Here is a 23,171-nt window from a genome sequence, read left to right as displayed (position 1 = left end):
GAACTAGTCGATTTTTAAAACAAAGTTTTGCACATCCCATCCTGAAAAGTTAAAGTGAAGATCACCAACCCAACGTAAATAAATCCACAGCACTAACATAACAGATTAATGTGCATGTTTTTGCCAAGTGATGGCAAAAATAGATGAGTTCTCTTGATTTATGAGACAAGGGCGACTCTTCTAGAACTATGGTGAAGCAAAAAAATATGAAAAGTGTCAGTGAAAGATTAGTTCATTTTTCCTTCCTCGTTCTCACCTTTTTGGTCATTGTACTTGTGTGACGAGAGTGATATAGTCACCCTGTCATGGTTGGTCGGAAAGATGGGAGACTGGCTGTCTTTCCTGACCCCATTGGGTGTGCCATTGCAGTGTGATTCACCAATGGTTTGGCTGGTGAAGGTTGACGGTTGATGTGTCTGCTGATACTCCAGACCTAAAGGGGGCGCTATATCCTGAGGGAGGTAGTTACAGTGTGTAGAGTAGCAGGTGCCATTTTCCAAGCAGTCCGTGCACACAACTGGACCATCGAAACCTAAGTTAAAGTAAGGCAAATGTTAACCCATGATGTCTTACGCAAAGATAATTTGAAATAACTATGTAATAATTATGTTGAATTGCATTTGTAGAACTTTTTGGCAGATAATCTTTGCAATATACAATGTTAAATTACTTAATTGAACACTCATTTAATGTTTTTAGCTATAAGCAGGCTCACACACATCTGCTGCCACAGAAATCTCTACAGATTTCTGCTCAATTTAACGCCCATCATTTTTTAATGTTGAATTAGTTTTTTAGTTTTTCCAATAAGAGTATAGTACTCTCAGCCCCATTAACATATTTTACGATGTTTAAATTAATTACACAGATTTCCCCCCAAGAATCTGCACAGAAAATGCAGAGAGATCTTCAGATTCCATTTGGGCCTGGCTAAAAGCAAATCTAGTGTGGATACTGCACCATTGTTATCTATGCGTCCGTTGGGTTGACATCTGCCATCGGACTCCACTCGTATACACACATCCTGTCTCTCTGATAAAGTGCCCTGAGAGGACAAGTAACTTGGGACATCAGGAGGGACAACTGTCTCATCTGTAAGAGGCAAGACCGAAGGTTACAGATAAAAGTCTTGCACTGTAATAGAATAAAAAATAAAATACATAGTCCTGCAAAACATACCAAGCCCTATACAAAAATACTGGGTGAATGTACACACCTGTGTTTACGCTGCACTCCTCACTCTTCTTCCTCGTCTGGTAAATAATACAAACCCACACCAGTGATGTTACCACAATACTGGTCACCACGGCAATAACAATGATTCCTACAGTAACAGTGCTTGGGCTTGAGAAAGGCACGCACTCTTCAAAGCGTTGATAAACATTCAGTTGGCAGTGAGCGCGTTCCGTGCCGAGCGTGTTGGACATGAGACAGGTGTAGCGTCCTGCGTCCTCTAAGGTCGTGCTACCGATCACCAAGAGCTGGTTCCCAGGGGTGAAGTGGTGACGGTCACTGGGTCGAAGAGGCTCCTCCCCCTTTAGCCAGGTGATGCGAGGAGGCGGGCTGCCTAAAGCCTTGCACTGCAGTGCAACAGTCTCGCCCAACACCACACTCCGATCCTCCATTTCCTGTGCCAAGTGAGGGGTCTCTGCAAGAAGATCACATGGAATATATTGTAGCCTTGTGGTTAAAGATCTGAGTTTGTTACCACAAGGTTGTATGTTCATATCCTACAACAGAATCTTTGAGCTATTGCATTGTGCCCTTGAACAAGACACGAATTGCCCTGTAACTTAATGCAGGGAATATTGTCACCTAGTAGTTACAGTAAAGATCTGAGCTTGTTACCACAATGCTACAGTTCACAACCTACAATATTTGAGCTATTCCACTGTGCCACTGAACAAGACACAAACCAAGAATCAGAAGCATTGATCCTGTAACTAAACACAGGGAGTACTGTAACCTAGTGGTTAAGATCTGAGCTTGATACCAAAAGATTGGAGGTTCACATCCTACAATGGACAATCTTTAAACAATCCCATTATGCTCCTGAACAAGATGCAAACCAAGCTTCAGAATAATTGTCCCTTTAACTTAACACAGAGAATATTGTAGCCTAGTAGTTAAAGAATTTAACTTGTTACCACAAGGTTGCAGGTTCACATCCTACAATGGACAATTCTTGTGCTATTCCATTTCATCTTTGAACAAGACACAAACCAAGCTTCAGAAGAACTGTCCCTTCAACTTAACACAGGGAATATTGTTGCCAAGTGGTTAAAGATCTGAGCTTGTTACCACAAGTTTGCAGGTTCATGTCCTATAATCTTTGAGCTATTCCATTGCACCACTGAACAAGACACAAACCAAGAATCAGAAGAATTGTCCCTTTAACTTAACATATGGAATATTGTTGCCAAGTAGTTAAAGATCTGAGCTTGTTACCACAAGGTTGCAGGTTCGTATCCTACAATCTTTGAGCTATTCCATTGCACCACTGAACAAGACACAAACCAAGAATCAGAAGCATTAACCCAGTAACTTAACACAGGGAGTATTGTAACCTAGTGGTTAAAAATGTTTGCTTGTTAACACAAGGTTACAGGTTCACATCCTACAATGGGCAATCTTTGAGCTATTCCACTGGTCTTTGAACAAGACACAAACCAAGCTTTAGAAGGATTGTCCCTATAACTTAACTCAGGGAATGTTGTAACCAAGTGGTTAATGATCTGAGCTTGTTATAACTAGGTTGCAGGTTCATATCCTACAATGGGCAATCTTTCGGCTATTCCAATGCTCCCTTAAACAAGACATAAACCAAACCTTAAAAGGATTGTCCCTGTTACATAATGCAGGGAATTTTGTAGCCTAGTGGTTAAAAATCTGACCAAGGTTGCAGGCTCACATACTACAATGGGCAATCTTTGAACGATCCCAGTGACAAATATTTTAAAAACTATTTCAGAGAGGCATGTAATAAATTATTCTGTTCCATTTGAAAGAAGATACAGAATACACATCTACACAAATCTATTACAAATAATGAAAGATTACGAAAGACAACCTTGGCCAGTCTGGCTTATGCCTGCTATACCACACAATGTCCACATTAATAATAAAGATTTCACATAGACTAAGGGCTCTGTTTTTACCTTGCAATTACTCGGTTGAGAGCAAAGCTCAGAAATGCTCAAAAGTACCACTGTGTGAGCCCCCTGCCCTCCCCCTAGCCCTTGTGACCTCCTTTCTGACTGTTAACCTTTAACCCAGAACATGAACCCAAGCTGCTTCAGATGAAGGAAAGAAAAAGAAAATTATAAAAAATTCCTACAGTTTTATAAAAAGATTTATTAACTTAATATCAGGGGAAAAGGAAGCCTACTTAAATTATATTGCATCCATACCTTAAATGGATGTAAATGGGTAGTTGACATGAAATACTTTTGGAAAACTGGTATGTCCTGCTATACTCTAAAACTATTTTAGCATTTTGCAAAAAAAAAAAAATAAATAAATAATCTTATATGTAAATATCCTTAATGTATGTGGTTTTCATGATCTCCTGTTAACTGAGGGGCTACATGGGATGTTTGTACTTTAAAAAATTTCATTTGTCACACTGTAGGACTATTTGAATTAAACTAATAGAGATAAAATTGTGGAAAAATGTAAAAGAAATGAAGTCATAGCACCTAAAGTATACACTTTCTCTTATACATTCATATACATTTTCATCTTTAATCGTGATGTTGATTTAAAATGTATATATATATATACAGGTGCATCTCAATAAATTAGAATGTCGTGGAAAAGTTCATTTATTTCAGTAATTCAACTCAAATTGTGAAACTCGTGTATTAAATAAATTCAATGCACACAGACTGAAGTAGTTTAAGTCTTTGGTTCTTTTAATTGTGATGATTTTGGCTCACATTTAACAAAAACCCACCAATTCACTATCTCAAAAAATTAGAATACATCACAAGACCAATAAAAAAAACATTTTTAGTGAATTGTTGGCCTTCTGGAAAGTATGTTCATTTACTGTATATGTACTCAATACTTGGTAGGGGCTCCTTTTGCTTTAATTACTGCCTCAATTCGGCGTGGCATGGAGGTGATCAGTTTGTGGCACTGCTGAGGTGGTATGGAAGCCCAGGTTTCTTTGACAGTGGCCTTCAGCTCATCTGCATTTTTTGGTCTCTTGTTTCTCATTTTCCTCTTGACATACCTCATAGATTCTCTATGGGGTTCAGGTCTGGTGAGTTTGCTGGCCAGTCAAGCACACCAACACCATGGTCATTTAACCAACTTTTGGTGCTTTTGGCAGTGTGGGCAGGTGCCAAATCCTGCTGGAAAATGAAATCAGCATCTTTCAGCAGAAGGAAGCATGAAGTTCTCCATAATTTCTTGGTAAACGGGTGCAGTGACTTTGGTTTTCAAAAAACACAATGGACCAACACCAGCAGATGACATTACACACCAAATCATCACAGAATGTGGAAACTTAACACTGGACTTCAAGCAACTTGGGCTATGAGCTTCTCCACCCTTCCTCCAGACTCTAGGACCTTGGTTTCTAAATGAAATACAAAACTTGCTCATCTGAAAAGAGGACTTTGGAACACTGGGCAACAATCCAGTTCTTCTTCTCCTTAGCCCAGGTTAAGACGCCTTTGACATTGTCTGTGGTTCAGGAGTGGCTTAACAAGAGGAATACGACAACTGTAGCCAAATTCCTTGACATGTCTGTGTGTGGTGGCTCTTGATGCCTTGACCCCAGCCTCAGTCCATTCCTTGTGAAGTTCACCCAAATTCTTGAATCGATTTTGCTTGACAATCGTAAGGCTGCGGTTCTCTCGGTTGGTTGTGCATCTTTTTCTTCCACACTTTTTCCTGCCACTCAACTTTCTGTTAACGTGCTTGGATACAGCACTCTGTGAACAGCCAGCTTCTTTGGCAATGAATGTTTGTGGCTTACCCTCCTTGTGAAGGGTGTCAGTGATTGTCTTCTGGACAACTGTCAGATCAGCAGTCTTCCCCATGATTGTGTAGCCTAGTGAACCAAACTGAGAGACCATTTTGAAGGCTCAGGAAACCTTTGCAGGTGTTTTGAGTTGATTAGCTGATTGGCATGTCACCATATTCTAATTTTTTGAGATAGTGAATTGGTGGGTTTTTGTTAAATGTGAGCCAAAATCATCACTTTTAAAAGAACCAAAGACTTAAACTACTTCAGTCTGTGTGCATTGAATTTATTTAATACACGAGTTTCACAATTTGAGTTGAATTACTGAAATAAATGAACTTTTCCACGACATTCTAATTTATTGAGATGCACCTGTATATATATATATATATATATATATATATAGTCATGTTATGCGTCACTTCCCACGTATCACTGAAAACATAAATGAAAAATGTTTAAAAAAAAAACATGAAAATCAGATTTGGTGCATCTTGGGACACACTGCCTTACCTAGCACTGTTAGAGTGACGTTAGCCGAGATCATGCCTGCTGTGTTTTTTGCCGTGCAGCTGTACACGCCCATGTCCTCTGGCTTCACGTCCATGATGAAGAAGACATCATCATCAGGCATCACACGCATGCGACGCTCTCGTGCAGCGGGAAAATCTGTACCGCCATCTTTCTGCCACGCCACCTGGGGGGTCGGATGTCCTTCTGCGGCACATTCCAACCGTGCCTTCGTGCCGGTGCGGATTGTGATGTCGCGTGGGGTCTTCACGAATGAAGGTAGCACTGTGAGCATAAACAGACAGAGAGCAAGAAAGGGAAATTAGTCATAGCAAGCTTGTTTTCCATAATGTTGCTACATGAGCACCAAACAAGTCCAGCATTCATAGCTGTGACTAACTCAATTGGCAATGGGAAATAGCTTGATTTGGAGAGGCATGAAACCAAAATGCCAGAGGACAATCAATTTGCATCTGTTGCTCCAACTGACAAGGCATATAATCCAAGTGTACTGTTAATACAGAGATGGAGCTTAAAAAATTTAAATTCCAGTGGCAGAATTGGGGAATGCAAAGCAGAAGTAAGCAAAGCAGATGTAAGCAAAACAATTTCAAAGCTGGTCGATAAAACTGGTGGGACCAGTTGACCTTAACTGGTAGAGCATAACAATAGCAACACCAATGTCAAATTTACAGCTTAATCTGATAAAAGTGTCTGCTATATCTGTATAATGTAATGTAAATGGAAGATTCATGCAATGTTTCAACTGGAATTATGTACCTTTCGGCACATAAATTTAGTTTTGAAACATAATCTTATGCATTTGAGCTTTTACTCATCATGTAATTTATGTCATTCTAATTCTGCTCTAAAGAAATGTTTATAATGTTGGATGATGGCCTTTTTTTATTAACTAGTGTGATTTTGCATTTTCAACTGCAAAGGAACGCATATCTTCTACAAAACAAAATAAAAATAAAAATAAAAAAAAATAAAAAATGTAAACTAAGACTGAACCTTCTTTTATCATAACACTAATTTGCAATATTATAATATGTAGTTAAAACAATCTTTTTTTCCATGGAACACAAAAGGTTCCTAGTCTAACAGTCACCATTCATTTTCATTACATCTTTTTAATGCTGAATTGTGACTGAGGCTAACATTCTGCCTAACATCTCCTTTTGTGTACCACAGAAGAAAGAAAGCCATACAGATTTATAACAACATAAGGGTAAGTGAATGATGACAGAATTTTAATTTTTGGGTGAACCATCCCTTTAAGATGTAAAAGTCAAACGTACCGTTTACAGTGATGCGGGCCTTATTAGAGTAGGAGGAGCCAAAGTGATTACTGATGATGCACTGGTAGCGGCCCTCATGGCTAAAGGTGATGTGTCGGAGGTGGAGGATGGTGGTGTATTCCATCACCCCTCCGTCACTGGCCCGAACATGGGCAAAGTTCTCCACCTCAGCTTGGCGCAGGGTCTCCTGGTCCTTACGCCAGGTGAAGGTCATGGGCGAGCTACTGCTGCTGGCAGCCGTGCAGGTGAGATGCACATCTTTTCCTAATACTGCCGCTGTGGTCACAGGGTTGATGGTGATCTGTGGTTTTGGAAGGTCATCTGAATAGAAACACACACATACATTCATTTTAAGTAAGAAACAATGTAGTCAGCTGGGTGTTTAGGACCCTGATGTAAAGGAGGAGCGAAAAAAGACTGATGTGACAGTTTTGCAGTCATTTACAAAAATAGAATTCTGCAATTAGCCTATTAGAATCAAGTATTTCTGAGATATGTGTAATAAAGACTTTAGGTGACAGTAAAGTAATCCCCATAAAAATGGAAGTGGCTTTGATTGAACAAACTCCCCACACAAAATTACAGTACATTAGGGCTGGGCGATATGCAAAAAATATTTTAGCGATAATCGCCTTAAAAAATATCGCAATCTACGATTATATTGTCAACCCTCCTGCCGAGGGTCTGTGAATATTTTTGCTTTAAAAATTACATTTGTTTATTGCAACATGAAAAACGTAAACAAAAGACATTTCTAAATTCAAATTGCACTTTAAACTAAATGAAAAAGCAATAAAATAACGAAGTGATCAAAAACTCTTTTGCTCAGATTAAGAACGAAGACAATTATAAATGTACAAATAATAATAATCATAATAATAAAGCCTAATAAATTCCCTTGTGTTCCCAAAATAATGCTGCCAAATGTGTGTTCTTATCGAATTTTTGTTTGTATTGTGTTTAGGTAATACAGTTAATGCTGCCTAAAGAAAAGAAAATATAACAAAATTTTAGGCTCAATGTGAATGTGTCTTGTATTATTATAGAAAGATATACTGTATATTACTGAACCTGCTGAATTGCGTTCACAATGCATGTTAACCACGAACTGGTCTGTGGAAATAAAGCAAACTAAACTCACAGCACCTCCTGAGATGATCAGAGATCATATGCAGCATTCTCATAGACAACATAATTCTTGCAAACAGTTTTCAGATGAATGAAACAGAAAAAAGAATGAAAACTCTTCACATGCCCTTGTTCCACGAGACAGGCTCACACTGCAGGCTTACATGCTGCACGCCTCTGAACAAACACCGAATCAGACACGAGCACTGATGGCTTTTCTTTTGTCTGTTCTTAAAAATATAATAAAGTGTGTTCCTTCAAGCACGTGTCTTTGTGATTAACAGTATTTTTTGTCATGTGTCACTCTGAGACATCTTACAGGTCGCCCGCCTGTTGCAGGTAGATGAGCAAAATTACCCCCGCATGAAATACAATTGGACGAGGAGCTTGCGAACTGGATTCAGCCTCGTCGCATTTGGCGGGTGGCAGGTACTAGTTTCACAGCCTGGGCACTGTTTAATATATTTGCTGACTTCCCAGATCCATGGTTTTGCCATTTCCCAATATTGTCTATCATCGTCTGTCAATATAGTGTCGCAATCGGCATCTTTGTAAGATAACGTCGATATCCGATAACATCGTCCTATCGCCCAGCCCTACTGTACATTAAACAAATTGTGCACGTATGCATCTAGAAACTAGCAGTTCTTAACTGTCTTGTTCTCTGGACACTAATATAAAATACCTGAACTAATAAATGTAGCAAAAAAAAAGTTGTAAAACTTCTGAATAAAATCTGTTTGGTTTTCTTTAATAATTTTAAAGAACATTTTGCCATTGACAATCTGCCATAGTCTATGAAAGTAACACATAACTATGCTTACCACAAACAAAGCTCTGCGATGGAGCCTGGTAGATGCTGGTGCCTTTTAAGGTCTCTGGGTGCGCACATGTGGCCTGAATGCCCGGCTTCAGCCCTCGTGTCACAAGCCACTCTGGAAACCAGTGAAGCTGACAGTCGCACAGAAAACTATCACTCTGAATATGACTGGAACAGATGAGATTGAGAGAAAAATATCAGTAAAAAACAAAAACAAATTTGAGTTATAGAAGACAAATCTAAAGTGTAGATTGATGTTATTTAGAAACAGTAACTTGATGAGTAGTGGGAAAGAACACTTTTAATATGACTCACAGGTAGCGCAGGTACTTCATCTTGCTGAATGCCTCGGGTTGGATGGAGCGGATGGCATTTTCCCCCAAGTTCCTGTTGAGAGATTAAACAGGACCCTCAGGCATGACTCAAAAAGGACATGGGAATGTTCATGCACAGCTGTTGCATTTGCATGCAAAACTGGGCCTTGCGTTGCCTATTTTTATACGGAATAACTCCGAACAAGGTGGAAACACCCAAATGTCTCAGACATGGAGTAACAGAGTCTGCAGAAGTGCTTAAAAATCCCATTTCTTCTATGAAACTGTCCATATGCTTCATAACTGTGTTCCTGTGCAAGTTAAAGCTGGCTCTAATGAGACAAAGGCAGCTGGCCTTGCAAACTACCCCATCCTCTCCTTTTACAAAGACACTATTAAATTGCTAGCAGCCCTCTTAAGCATTTACTTTTGGCAGCCGCTGTAGAGGCCGAATGGCATTGTGGGATACTCACAGGTGCTCGAGAGCCTCCAGGCCCGAGAAGGCTTTCTTGGCCACCGACTTGATCTTGTTTCCATACAGAGTTCTGCCATTGCCAGACGTGCAGGGTGCGATAAACGAGGGGAAAAAAGAGAGGGAGAGAGGGTGAGGAAAAAGATAACAGGGATAGGAAGAGAGAGAGAGAGAGTACACAATTAGTTCAGTTAAACCTGATAAGAGTGAGGGATTGTGGGACTGGAAATCTGAACTGTGTAGAGATTAGGAGGAGGGTGAGGATATCAGGGCCCAGCGCATCTCTTCAAAGCTTACTTTTATCTTTATTAGAATTTAATAGCGATGATGGTGGAGCCCCAAGCCTGAGGTCACATGAAAAGGAGATTCGGTGGTGGAGGGCAATGCGGCTTGTAAAGTAATAAAAGTGGCCTTGTCAAGGGTGTGGTTCAAAATCAGTATGAGCTTCTTACCTTCACTTTAAAAAAAAGAAAAGAAAGAAAATAGAATACTGCACCCCTGCAGATGTAGAAAAGACTAATCTGATCTACAATGTGACATTCAGCACAAGTTTTGGGGTTTTATTTTTACAGTTTTGTAACAATAGTTTAAGTAGTTTTGTTTTACATATGGTTCCTTTTGTATTACTTCGATTTCTGAATGTTTCCTTGAAAATTTTATACTGCTGTTATATGACTACTGTTACTCTACTATTTTTTATAATTTTTTTGTTGGAATGCCCAATTCCCAATGTGCTTTTAAGTCCTCGTGATTGCATAGTGCTTCGTCTCAGTCCGGGTGGCGGAGGACGAATCCCAGTTGCCTCCGCATCTGAGATCGTCAACCTGTGCATCTTATCATGTGGCTTGTTGAGCGCGTTGCCACGGAGACACAGCGTGTGTGGAGGCTTCACGCCATCCACTGCGGCAACCACGCTCATCTCACCACGCGCCCCACCGAGAACGAACCACATTATAGTGATCACGAGAAGGTTACCCCATGTGACTCTACCCTCCCTAGCAACCGGGCCAATTTGGTTGCTTAGGAGACCTGGCTGGAGTCACTCAGCACGCCCTGGGATTCAAACTAGCGAACTCCAGGGGTGGTAGCCAGCGTCTATAACACTGAGCTACCCAGGCCCTCTTACTGTTACTCTACTATAAACACTGTTTACCTAATTTGTTTCTTTTATTGTTTTTATTTGTTCTATTGTTCATATATTTATGTTCCTAATTACATTTTTGGTTGTTTACTTGAATAATTGCTTTAAAACATTGAAGCAGCGTTTACTTAATGAAGAAGTACTCGAAGTTTACAACCCATTGTTTTAATATTAATATTTATTAGGTCTGAGAATCGATTAAAAATTAACAAATTAATTGTACAGTTTTCTGTGATTAATCGCTGCCATTCAGTATACCAGGATGCAGCTTGATGAACAGCCACATCCTTCTCAGTCTGTATCGTGTACATGCTAAGTCTCACTCGCACGGTTTTATTTTTGAAAACTGCATCAGATGACAGTAAGTGAGAGTTTTTGGGCGATGCGAAGTTTGCCCGTATCTCTGCCACACCTAGATCACCGCTTGCAGGTGAAGTCTCCATTCTCCATACAGTAAATCTGCTCCTGTGTTTATTATGCCCAGGACATTGCGTCACGCGTGTTGAATAATGTGCACTGCTCCACACAGTCAGTTTCTGTGTGAGAATGTGCAGTTGAGTTGAGCGTGAACCTCCTGAAAATGTATGTATGCCAATTTTAGCCACAGAAATTGGGGAAAAAATTTGTGAGGTTTCGCCCATTGTACAAAGGTGCCTGGGTTTGTTCCTGGCAGGCCCTAACCCTGCCCCCACCCTAATCGGAGCCTGTAATGCTAAGTAGGCTGCCAGGAACAACTAGGTACACTTTTCTCCTATCGCATGAAGTTTCAGAAAAAAAAGAAGAAAAAAAAACTGATACTGTATTAATTTCGTTATTTATTTTTTTTATTTTTTTTACCCGTTAAAAGAAAATATTAATCACAGAAATTAACGCGTTAAATTTCCCAGCACTTATATTTATATATTCAACTTACATGATAACCCTGTTACTGAGTTTATTCAGTATGTGCTTGCAGGAACCCATGTTGTATGAATCACAATAGTCAATCTCTAAAGCACAAAGCCTAGCCACTACCATATCTGTCAGCCGTCTGATAGTCTGTGGGAGTGCGACAGCATCTGTCATCTCCTGCAAGACTAAGACATCACCTCCACTCATCTCCTCCGGCCCCCCATCATTTCTGGACCCTCCAAGGAGGCTCAGGTCCTGAGCTTCCATGCCAATCTCATAATTCAAAATGCCCGGTCTCTGGCAGATCACGCAAACAAAACTGCAGTTTCCAATAGAAACCCTTAAAATAAACTAGATCTGTTGACATGCATACATGTAAATTGGGCTTAAAGGGATAGTTCACCCAAAAAGAAAATTCTGTCATCATTCATGTTGAATTTACATTTTGGGTGAGCTATCCCTTTAAAATGCATGCGAATCATTATCAAACAAAAAGAGACATGGATTTTATCGGTAATCTACTAAACCTACAGTGTCCCTCTCTTCTGTTAAAAACTACTGGAATGAACGCAGTCCACGTCCTGTGGTAACAAAACGGCGGAAAACATTTTGAAGTAGTGTGCATCAGGCTCTCATTCTCTCTCACATATTCCCAGGATGGGTGAATAGGCTTTCTAGCGGGGTGGCTGGCAGGATTTGGCCAGGATTGTGCATCAACAGGCGGCTTCCGCAGATTTACGAACCTCTGCTCCTGTAACAAAAGGCACCGAGCGGGGCGTTTGATGTGTGTGAATGCATCCCCCACTCCCCCCCGCCCGCCCTCCTCCCATTATATGCTTTCACTGATTCTATCACTAAAGCCAAAGACCAGAGCTTATCCCCTGTCGGCCAATGAGGTTCGCCCCAGTGCTCAAATTCAATTCACCTTTGCCTCCACCAAAGGCGTGCTTTGTCCTAAACCTGCACATGAAAATGGGGGAATTAACTTAAATTTGTATGTTACGTGGATAAGTGGATCTTGATAGAAGAACAATGGACCTTAAGCCTGGTGCACACGGTACTATTTTTACGATCCTTTACGATTGTTGCTTGACAGACTGTACGATATTATCCCAGTGAGATCTTGGGTAAAAGCCATGGCACACTGTGCGACATTATGACTGTAATGCAGAATTTCTGACACTGCCAGAACTTCGAGAGAACTACAACACTCATCGCATCGGCCGCCGGTGCGATGATCAAAGAATGCAGATTTTGCCTTGTGACCAGATACATTTTTCATTAACCCCAAAATTTGTCTCAGACCACAAAATTGTGGCCAAAATCGTACAGTGTGAACCTGGCTTTAGTCATTTGATGCAAATGAAAATGAAGCTGACACACGGTCATGTTCAGCGTGTTGCACTATGCACCTTGGCGTTGATCATGAAAGTCCAGGTTGATGAGGCAAGTCAGTTTACTTTGTGGCCATCTTGGTAAGAACACTGGGCAGCTATTTTCTATGTAGGAAACAGGCATACAACCAGAATGGGGGAGGGCCGAAATCTCCAAAATTGATTGTCAAGATTACGTTGTTGCATTCTAAAATGTGTCAGACCGCAATTCATAACTTAACGCAAGTATGTGTTGCATTTTCATCGTTGTTGCAAGGGCCACTATAGCGGACATTAGTGTGACTTGTCCGCTTCTACAGCGTGTTTTCTCTTTCAAGTCAACTACTATCCTGGCAGAGCAACAATCTGAAGAAAATATTGCTGAGCTAGTAAGTTTAAGTCAATATATTTATAACAATTTACCTGAATATTAGTACATCTGCTTTTAAGGCACAAACTTTTGAAGTTAACTCTATCAACCCCTTGAGTACTGTGGTATATTACCACCACAGAAACACAACAATGCATGTTAAGCACATTCGGACCGGCAATGTGTTGGCCAAACGCACGGGTCCATATTCAAGTACTTGCGTAAAGTATGTTTCTGGTCTTGTACTGCCTCTAAACATTCAGCCTCGTTTTCATTTATGTCAAGGTCCATGGCAGGCTAAACTTGATCATAGCACTTCAGTAGATATCAAAGGCTAAGACCAATCCTACATCAATGCAAGGATAAGAAGGCCCAAAATCAAGGTGAAGAGGTGGAGATGGTGGTAAAGAAAGAAGAGAGAGGGCTGATACTCACAGCTTGTTGAGGTTTTCAAGCCCAGTAAAGGCCCCATTGGTGTCCTCTATAGTGCCAGAGATGTCATTATGGTCCAGCTCCCTGCAGAGAGAAAAAGAATAGAGATTAAGACAGAAAGACAGAGAGAATGCAGAATTGCTTGTCCATGAATCATTTGCAGACACTGGGCAGTGGTAGAAGCTGCCCTCGGCACCTGGTTATTTAGATGATACTCTCTCTCTCTCTCTCTCTCTCTCTCTCGTCTGTCTTTGCCAGCCATGCACATTCTTTCCGTTGTGAATTGTGACTTGAAGGAGCACAGCAACGCACACGCTAATGCGTGAATAATGCATGACAGCTGAAAGCAACTTGCACAAACACAAGTCCTTCACACAGATGCACACGCATTCATTCTGACAGCCGTTTGAATCCATCACCGATCCAAACATGTTGGCAGGTAAGGGTATATGGGCACATCCCACAATGCAACTGCAGATGAAGCATGGACAAGCCCGAACATTGCCTGTGGCTTGCCTACATGGTTCAAACTCTTTCACTTTCTGACACAAGTCTCTAAAGAAGATGGATGAAACCGTCTTTCTCTCACATTTGTATCTTCAAGCTTTCTGAACATATTTCAACAACACCTTGACTATCTAAATTATCAAACTTTTTGGTTATTTTCGATATGTACCATCTTAATTCCATTGTATTTTTAAGAACCTTGGAGTACCATTTAAATGACTAGGTATATGAATATGATCATAAGGTCATTTAATACCATGATATGTATATATATATATATATATATATATATATATATATATATATATATATATATATATATATATATATATATATATATATATACACACACACTACCGGTCAAAAGTTTTGAAACACACTCATTCTTTATTATAATTTTTTTTTCACATTTTAGAATAATAGTAAAGTCATCAAAACTATGGAATAACATATATGTAACTATGGGAATTATGTTGTGACTAAACAAAATCCAAAATAAATCAAAACTGTGTTATATTTTAGCATCTTCAAAGTAGTCACCCTTTGCCTTGAATTTTCAGAAATGTACTCTTGACATTTTCTCAACCAACTTCTTGAGGTATCACCCTGGGATGCTTTTTAAACAGTATTGAAGGAGTTCCCATCTATGTTGGGCACTTATTGGCTGCTTTTCTTTATTATTTGGTCCAAGTCATCAATTTCAAAAACTTTTTTTTTATTTTTATTTTTTTATTAAATTTTAGTTATAATGAAATAAATTAATATGGTGGCACAATTATATTTTTGTCTACAAAACTAATTTCAAACATTTAATCATACGCCTTCAGATCAAAAGATTTTTAAGATCATGAGAAACATTTCAGTCAAGTGTTTAAAGACTTTTGACCGGTAGTGTGTGTATATATATATATAAGTACCATGGTATTACCATCTGATAACATCACTGTATCATGGTGCCAGCACAGAACTTTTTTTAATGGGTCACTTTGTTTTCAACAACATAAAAAAGATCGTTCCCTATGAAAAATAAAAAGCGTCTTTCTAAGGTGAGAGGGAGGAGGGAGTTTGCTAGTTGCCTTTTGGCCCACAACCGCCCCTTGGCTCTTTCTGTTACTTTCCCTCTATGCCTGGCCCTAGCTGCCAATTACCAATTCTTTCTGGCTGGCTGCTTATGAAAGGGCCTTGGCTTGTTAATGACAGTAGGCCCGGAGGCCCCAAAGCCTGACCCCCACCTCCGCAGTGCAAAGATGGTCCGGTTCTGGTCTTTCACACCCGACCAGGGTTCCTCTCTCCCAGCCAGAAGTGCGCACCAATTAAAACCTCCCCTGCTTCTTTTCAACAGGAGCCCCAGCAAGGCACTAAGGCCATGATTAGATTAGAACTGGCTCAGAGGAGAGAGAGAGAGTCAGAAAGAGAGAGAAAGGAAATCAAGCAAGTAAGACATAAATGAAGGCTGGAACAAAAGGGACGGTGGAAAGAAAGGGGGCACGAAACAGGGGCCCTCACAATTCACAGAACCCCCCCCCCCTCTGCCCACTGCTAGCAACAGAACTGAGGGCCGTGTTGTACCTTGGCTTGTCACCCTACTGTGTAAAAGCCTTCATCTAAGAAAGTAAAGGCAGAATTCTTCTCTCTTTTTTGAGAAACTGAAGGAGAGGGGCAAGAAGTAGCAGTTAAGACTTTGTATTAGTGTCTATAAAAAGTCAAATTGGAGAGTTGGTCTCCCATAATGCATTTCACTGTGTGCTTTGAGAGAAAGAAAAAAGGTAGCCTCTTCTAGGAGGTCTTGAGCAGGGAGCACATGTGCATCCAACTTTGGTGGGTACCAACAAGCAAACAATGAGGCATAAAGAAAAAAGAAAGAAAAGCATGGCTACTTCACCAATTCCACTAAATCAATTACAGGCTTCTTCCACACAACAGTTTTAATTGATTGAGAAGCTCCAGTTGTGCTTTCTGAATTTCAACTCCAAGCTGTATTCCTGCTTTATTCAAAACTTGACTTCATCATTAATTATTTTTGAACTTTTGTGAAGCTGTAGTCAAAAACATACAAACTGAAAGAGCTTCACTTGGTTTTCCCACCAAAATAAAATCTCCATTTAAATAGAAAAAAATATGACAGAAATATATCACTACTGTATAGTTATGTAATATTCACTGTAATTCTACCACCACCACTAATAATAATAATAATAATAATAATAATAATAATAATCAATAACAACTGTATTACATTTGAGCAGTATTTCACATTACACACTGATATACTCTGTCATGAAGCCCTTTTTTTGACAAAAAAGTGTTATGTTGAAAATGAATTGTTCTATTTTATATTATTTGATTACAGTTTTAATGAATTCATTCATTTATATGCCCATTTGATGATCAAATGGAATTAAACTGTCAAATACAAAATTCAGAAAAATAAAACAGAAACACAGAATTTGTGAAAAAATAAATAAATAAAAAAATAAATTGGGGGAAAAAACATAAAACTAATTTTTATAGGGCTCCACATGTTAAAGTGCAGATATGCTTCTGTCTATGACAAAGAACCCGCCTCTCGCATTTGGAGAAGAATTGACTAAGAAAAAAAAGAGCTGATAGACAACCTTTATATTTTTTATATATTATATGGGGGATTGTTTTTGGTGAAATGTTTAATTTTTGACAATATGAAAGCTAAAATTTACTTACTGTTTTGTTTTTTTGTTGTTTTTTTAAATAATTGAGTTACAGGAGCTGAAACCAATAAAGTAAGCAGGACAGCTCTATTGGTTTTGTTTGTAGTGATTATTTTTATATACTGTACATTTTTGTTTTCTGTGAAAGTGTTTGTGATTTTTGATAATTTTGTGACAGCTAAAAATGATTTTTTTTTGATGATGTCTTTTGAGTAAAACAGTTGCTGAAACATAATAAACATGCTGTTCTCAAATCATGTATGTATCGGAAAGTACCAAAAAGGAAGTATTGGTACTCATACTAAGTCTCCAAAAAATGGTATCAGGACATCCCTACCTTATTATTAAACAGATATATTAGAGAGTGACAGGAATTATTGGGCAGAAAAAAGGGGGAATGGGATCGGGGCAGGCTGGACTTCAACGTGCTTCTCCTGCATGAGCACAAGCTACATGTTTCAGAAGTCCATGTGCTCACCACGTTGCCACATCACCAATACCATCATGTGCTTTTCACATGCATGACTTTACCTAATCTGGAACCTAGAAGCTTCATCACAGGTTAGAAAAACTTACAGCGTGCGTAGGGAACTAAGGCCTTTGAAGGCTCCCTCTGTGATCTGACTGATTGAATTGTGTCCCAAACGCAGAGAAATCAGATTCACCAGCTTGGCAAAACTTCCCTCGGTCAGCTTCGTCAGGTTATTGTAGGACAGGTTCCTGAAGAGAAAAAAACAATTAAGAATTGCATACAAGTTTTGTAAGATTTTTATTAATGTCGGCACTAACAATGTCATGCTTCGCCAGTCAGGGATCACCAAAGATAATGTTAAAGAGGTGTGTGAACATGCAAAAACTATGTCAGAGACTGTAATATGCTCTGGCTCCTTCCCTGCTCGTCGTGGTGACGAGGTTTATAGTAGATTAGAGTCACTGAACGGCTGCATGTCTGAGTGGTGTCTGGAGAATAATATAGGATTCATAGACAATTGGAAGAGTTTTTGGGGAAGACCTGATCTGCTAAAGAGAGACAGACTCTATCCCTCCAGGGAAGGTACCGCTCTCCTCTCTAGTAATATGGCTCATAGACTTATAGTAATAGTATTTGACTAACTGGGGCCCAGGTCGGGAAGCAGACAAACTGGCTAATCCGAATGTCTGCTAGCTGCCTTGAGACATCACACAGGTCACATTAACTACAACACATAGAGAATTAATCACCTATATATCATATAGAGACTATGTCTGTTCCCCGAACTACCAAACACGAAAGACTCATTAAGTCATTTAGAAAAAAGTTGATTTCAAACTTAAAAAAAAAAAAAAATGAAGATAAATATCACCTAAAGGTAGGTCTACTAAACATTAGATAGCTTTCATCCAAATCACTAATTGTAAGTGAAATTATTACAGATCATAGTTTGGATTTGCTCTGTTTGACTGAAACCTGGATTAAAACAGATGAATATATTAGTTTATATCAGGTTGTTGTTATAAATATGAGCCTCGTCTGATGAGGCAAGGTCGAGGAGGTGGTGTTGCTACAATTTACAGTGGTATTTTCAGTGTTACTCAAAGGTATAGATATAAATTTAATTCTTCTGAACTGATAATGCTTAATGTGACATCGTCAGATATAAATAAAATCGTCTTTTGTTCTTGCAACATTATATAGACCACCAGGGCCATATTCTGAATTCCTTTGAGAATTAGCTGATTTTCTGTCAGATCTAGTGGTTGCTATGGATAGAGCTTTAATCGTCTGTGACTTCAATATCCACGTAAATAATGAAAATGATACATTGGGATGAGCATTTATTGATATTCTCAACTCTATTGGGGTTGGACAAAATGTGACAGGTCCAACCCACTGCCAAAATCAAACACTAGATCTAATTTTTTTCATATGGGATTGATGTTGATAATATAGAAATTCTGCCGCAGAGCGATGATATCTCCGATCATTACCTCGCCTCTTGTATGCTGCGCTTAGCAAAGGTAACTCAATTTACGCAACGTTATCGTTCAGGTAAAACTATTCTTTCAATTGTCTCAAATGCTCAGTACGCCAAAAAGTTCTGAAGAACTTGATGTTGTCACAGAAAATATGGATACAGTCTCTAGCACTCTAGATAGTGTCGCCCCCCTTCGATTAAAGAAAGTTAAAGAGAAAAATCCCGCACCATGGTAAAATGACCACACTCATGCTCTCGAGAGCAGCTCGGAAAATGGAGCCTAAGTGGAAGAATACAAAATTAGAGGTATTTTGCGGTGCATGAAGGATAGTGTATCTTACTACAGACAGGCTCTAAAAACTGACAGGTCTGCATATTTGAGCAAACTCACAGAAAATAGCCACAACAATCCTAGGTGTTTATTCAGTACTGTGGCTAAATTGGTTGGGAATAAAACTTCTATTGAACCAGATATTCCATCGCAGCATGGTAGTAATGACTTTATGAATATCTTTACTGTTAAAATCAAAATCATCAGAAACAAAATTGGAATTAAGCATTAGTCTGCAACAGCACCCCAAAAGACTAAAATTATTGCCTACGAGAAACTTCAATCCTTCACTGTTATAGGTCCGGAAGAGCTAACAAAATTGATCAAAACATCAAAATCAACTAAACTCCTAAAACAGGTGTTTCCTGTAATCTCAGAACCTCTTCTTAATATTATTAACTCCTCATTATCCTCAGGGCATGTCTCAAGAAACTTTAAATCGGCAGTTATCAAACTGCTTATTAAGAAACCACAGCTTGATCCAGGAGAATTGGCTAATTATAGACATATTTCAATTCTCCCATTTATGTCGAAAGTACTAGAAAAGGTAGTGCCCTCCCAACTATGTTAATTTTTACAGAGAAATTGTATATATGAAGAATTTCAGTCAGGATTTAGGCCCCATCATAGTACAGAGACTACACATATCAGAGTTACAAATGACTTGTTCTTATCATCTGATCGTGGCTGCATTTCACTTCTAGTGCTTTTAGATCTTAGTGCTGCCTTCGACACTACAGATCATGACATTCTCTTGGATATGCTTGATAATTACGTTGGCATTTATGGACAGGCATTAGCTTGGTTAGGTCCTATCTCTCTGACCGCTACTACTTTGTCTGTGTAAATGAGGAACTGTCAGATCACAGGGAGCAGTTTTAGGGCCTCTGCTTTTCTCCCTATATATGCTCCCCCGGGGAGACATTAACAGGAACCATGAAATTTGTTTTCACTGTTATGCTGACGATACCCAACTTAATATTTCTTCGAAACACAACAAAATTTCACAATTTTCCAAATTAAAAGTGTATAAATTATATCAAAGAGTGGATGGCTAGAAATGTCCTTCTACTCAATAAAGGTACTAAAAGGATAAAACAGGTACTAATTATATGGAACAAAAACCTCAAAAAATACGATGCTAAAATATAATCTGACTCTTGATGGATGTACTGTAACGTCAGCTTCTACAGCCAAAAAATTAGGTGTTATATTTGATAGCAATCTAACCTTTGAAAAACAAATTTCCAATATTTGTAGAACTGCATTCTTCCACCTCAGAAATATTGCTAAGTTACGACACATGCTATCTGTTTCTGATGCCGAAACAATTGATGCGTTCATGACCTCAAGACTAGATTATTGTAATGCATTACTAGGTGGATATCCTGATGGCTTAATAAATAAACTTCAGTTGGTTCAAAATTCAGCAGAGAGAGTGCTAGCTAGAACCAAGGAATACGATCATATCAGCCCCATTTTATCGGCATTACATTGGCTACCTGTTATGTTTCGTATTAACTTTAAAATTCTGTTAATTATTTGCAAAGCTTTGAATGGTCTAGCTACAAAGTACTTAAGTGACCTTCTATCAAGCTATAATCCATACCGCTCACTACAACTGCAAAACTGTATTGCCTGTTAACAATACCGAGAATATCAAAATCCACAAAAGGGAGATCATTTTCATATTTGGCTCCTAAACTATGGAATAGTCTTCCTAATAGTGCTCAGAACTCAGAAACACTCTCTCAGTTTAAGTCTAGGCTAAAGACTTATCTATTAAGCCAAGCATTCACCTAATTTATCCCTTAATTATGCTGCTTTATTTAGGTCTGCTGGAACCGAAAACACTTCTCTTATTGTTTGTATTATTAACCCTGCTTTAAAGTGAATAGCATCTATGCTAATTTTATTCCATTTCTTTCCCTGTCTAAACCTCAGGGATACCAGAGCCTGGCAGATCCATCTCCGGTCCTGCCTGATGTCCGATTCCCACAGTGTCGCTGAGTGATGATGACCAACTGCAGCATGTGCCAGCCAGACTTCACTTCAGTCTACTAAAACGGACTTCACAGAGGATGAATTGATGCAAACTCAAAGACATGAGATTCTTCATGAGCCTCTGTCTGAAGCATGGGCTCAGGATGGAGTTCACCGAAATTACCTGCCATAAGCATCCAGCCAGACTGCGATGCTCCTCACTGAATGATACCTATATCAACTTGGTCAAAGGAGGGACAACACTCTCTTAAACTACATAGAAAATAACTTAACCACTAACAAAAGCCTTCATCGGCCAAAATCAAAGGACAATGCATCTACGTGTATTTCCTCGGGATGAATTCAAGGACTTTAACACTGAAACTTAGTTCATACAAAATAATTGTTTACTCACTGACCCAAAACACTTAGTTTACTAGTTTTAACCACTAATAGTTAAAAACATAAATAACTAATATTGGCATTATATTAATTCATTTTCTGTTATAGCATAATTTCATGTACTGCTGCTCTGAAACAATGCCTTTTGTGAAAAGTGCTATACAAATAAATTTGACTTGACTTGTATTTTCATACTTAATTTTCAATTTAATGTAATCTTTTTAAACTGGTCTTCTCTTCAAAGTCACCAGGAAACAGCGTTTGAAACAATAATACTACCGTAAAGTGATGTATATTACATGTTGGGGTTGATTTTATACATTTGAATTATTTGGATCGTGAAAACAAATTATCTAGATGAAAGGTGGTAAGATGGGAGGGTTTGAATACATTTATACAACATTTATAAACATGTTCTTGCGCTAAAAAAAGATAGATGCAATGCCACAGTCTCGAGACGCATTGTTAAAACATGAATTTCTTTTTAACCTGACAAAAAAACACGGCAGTCCTGCATGAGACAATAAAAAAAAACAAAAAAAAAACAGTGAGACACGGCACAATGGTCAAAGACATCCCTGTAGTGCATGTTTACATAGGAAAACAATTGTAAAACAGCACAGACAAGAAAGTAATTTCGGAGTAAGTTATATTTTGATGATGTATTACAAAGATTTGTTTTTCTTTGGAATAACATGCACAGATAAGTTGTTAACAATGTATTAAGACAATAAATAGAGTAAATGTTGACTTGAAGTTCAAGTAAACTTGTTCCAAAATCTTGGTTCGAAGAATTCATTGAAAAAAATCAAAACTTTCAATGACAGTGCTTCTAATGAGTGAGAAAGAAACAAATATAAAGAAATGCAGGGAGTTATTCATAATCATCCATTTGCATAAAAGCATGCTGATATCCCATCAACTCATCCGCAATGCAGTTATAGCCATGTCATAAACAGATGGGCAAAATCACGGCTGTCCAAGGCAGATACAGCAGTCAACAAGCCCTACCGATAACGCCTTGTTACCACACAACTGACAAGGGTTTTAGTTACAGGAAGATATCACACAATGGGGATATGACACGTTTGATGGAACTGACCTGTGTATACATACATTCACAGAGATAAGATCGCTTTCACTCAGGTGGAGATCTCTGCATAATGCTTGGCAGACACATACATGGTTGATTACGCTGTTTTTTTTTTATTTATTTTTTTTATTTTTTTACTTAGCATCAAGAGAGTTGAGTTAAAATGGGACTGAGCTCGTAAGTGCTGGCAATCCTGTGCATTATTAGGGGATAAACAGGACTTATCTACAGGAAGACAAGGAGTGTTGTGTGTTTAGTACAGTGGGTTATAGCAGGGCATATTGTGGATGGAAACTTTCTTGCAACGTAAAAATATCTTTACCACATGTCAAAATTTGTGCAATAAAACAGAAAATATACACTCACCGAGCACTTTTTTAGGATCACCTGTACACCTACTTATTCATGAGATTATCTAATCAGCTAATTTTGTGGCAACAGTGCAATGCATAAAATCATGCAGATACGGATCAGGAGCTTCAA

General features: G+C 38.8%; 1 protein-coding gene across 1 annotated transcript in view; it reads right to left on the bottom strand.

Moving 5' to 3' along the window:
* The window catches only part of LOC127428058 (leucine-rich repeats and immunoglobulin-like domains protein 1), a 66,952-nt gene that overhangs the window by 2,521 nt on the left and 41,260 nt on the right, over positions 1-23,171 (bottom strand). Inside the window, exons 8-17 of the mRNA XM_051676098.1 lie at positions 17,501-17,644; positions 13,734-13,814; positions 9,525-9,596; positions 9,053-9,124; positions 8,742-8,905; positions 6,790-7,110; positions 5,489-5,770; positions 1,217-1,648; positions 961-1,092; positions 257-532 (exon numbers count right to left, since the gene is read on the bottom strand). Coding sequence (XP_051532058.1) covers positions 257-532; positions 961-1,092; positions 1,217-1,648; positions 5,489-5,770; positions 6,790-7,110; positions 8,742-8,905; positions 9,053-9,124; positions 9,525-9,596; positions 13,734-13,814; positions 17,501-17,644 — 1,976 coding nt within the window. The remainder of the gene's footprint in view (positions 1-256; positions 533-960; positions 1,093-1,216; positions 1,649-5,488; positions 5,771-6,789; positions 7,111-8,741; positions 8,906-9,052; positions 9,125-9,524; positions 9,597-13,733; positions 13,815-17,500; positions 17,645-23,171) is intronic.

Source organism: Myxocyprinus asiaticus, chromosome 37 (genome assembly GCF_019703515.2).
Source record: "Myxocyprinus asiaticus isolate MX2 ecotype Aquarium Trade chromosome 37, UBuf_Myxa_2, whole genome shotgun sequence".
Classification (NCBI taxonomy): Eukaryota; Metazoa; Chordata; class Actinopteri; order Cypriniformes; family Catostomidae; genus Myxocyprinus; species Myxocyprinus asiaticus.
This window is presented reverse-complemented; position numbering and strand designations above follow the sequence as displayed.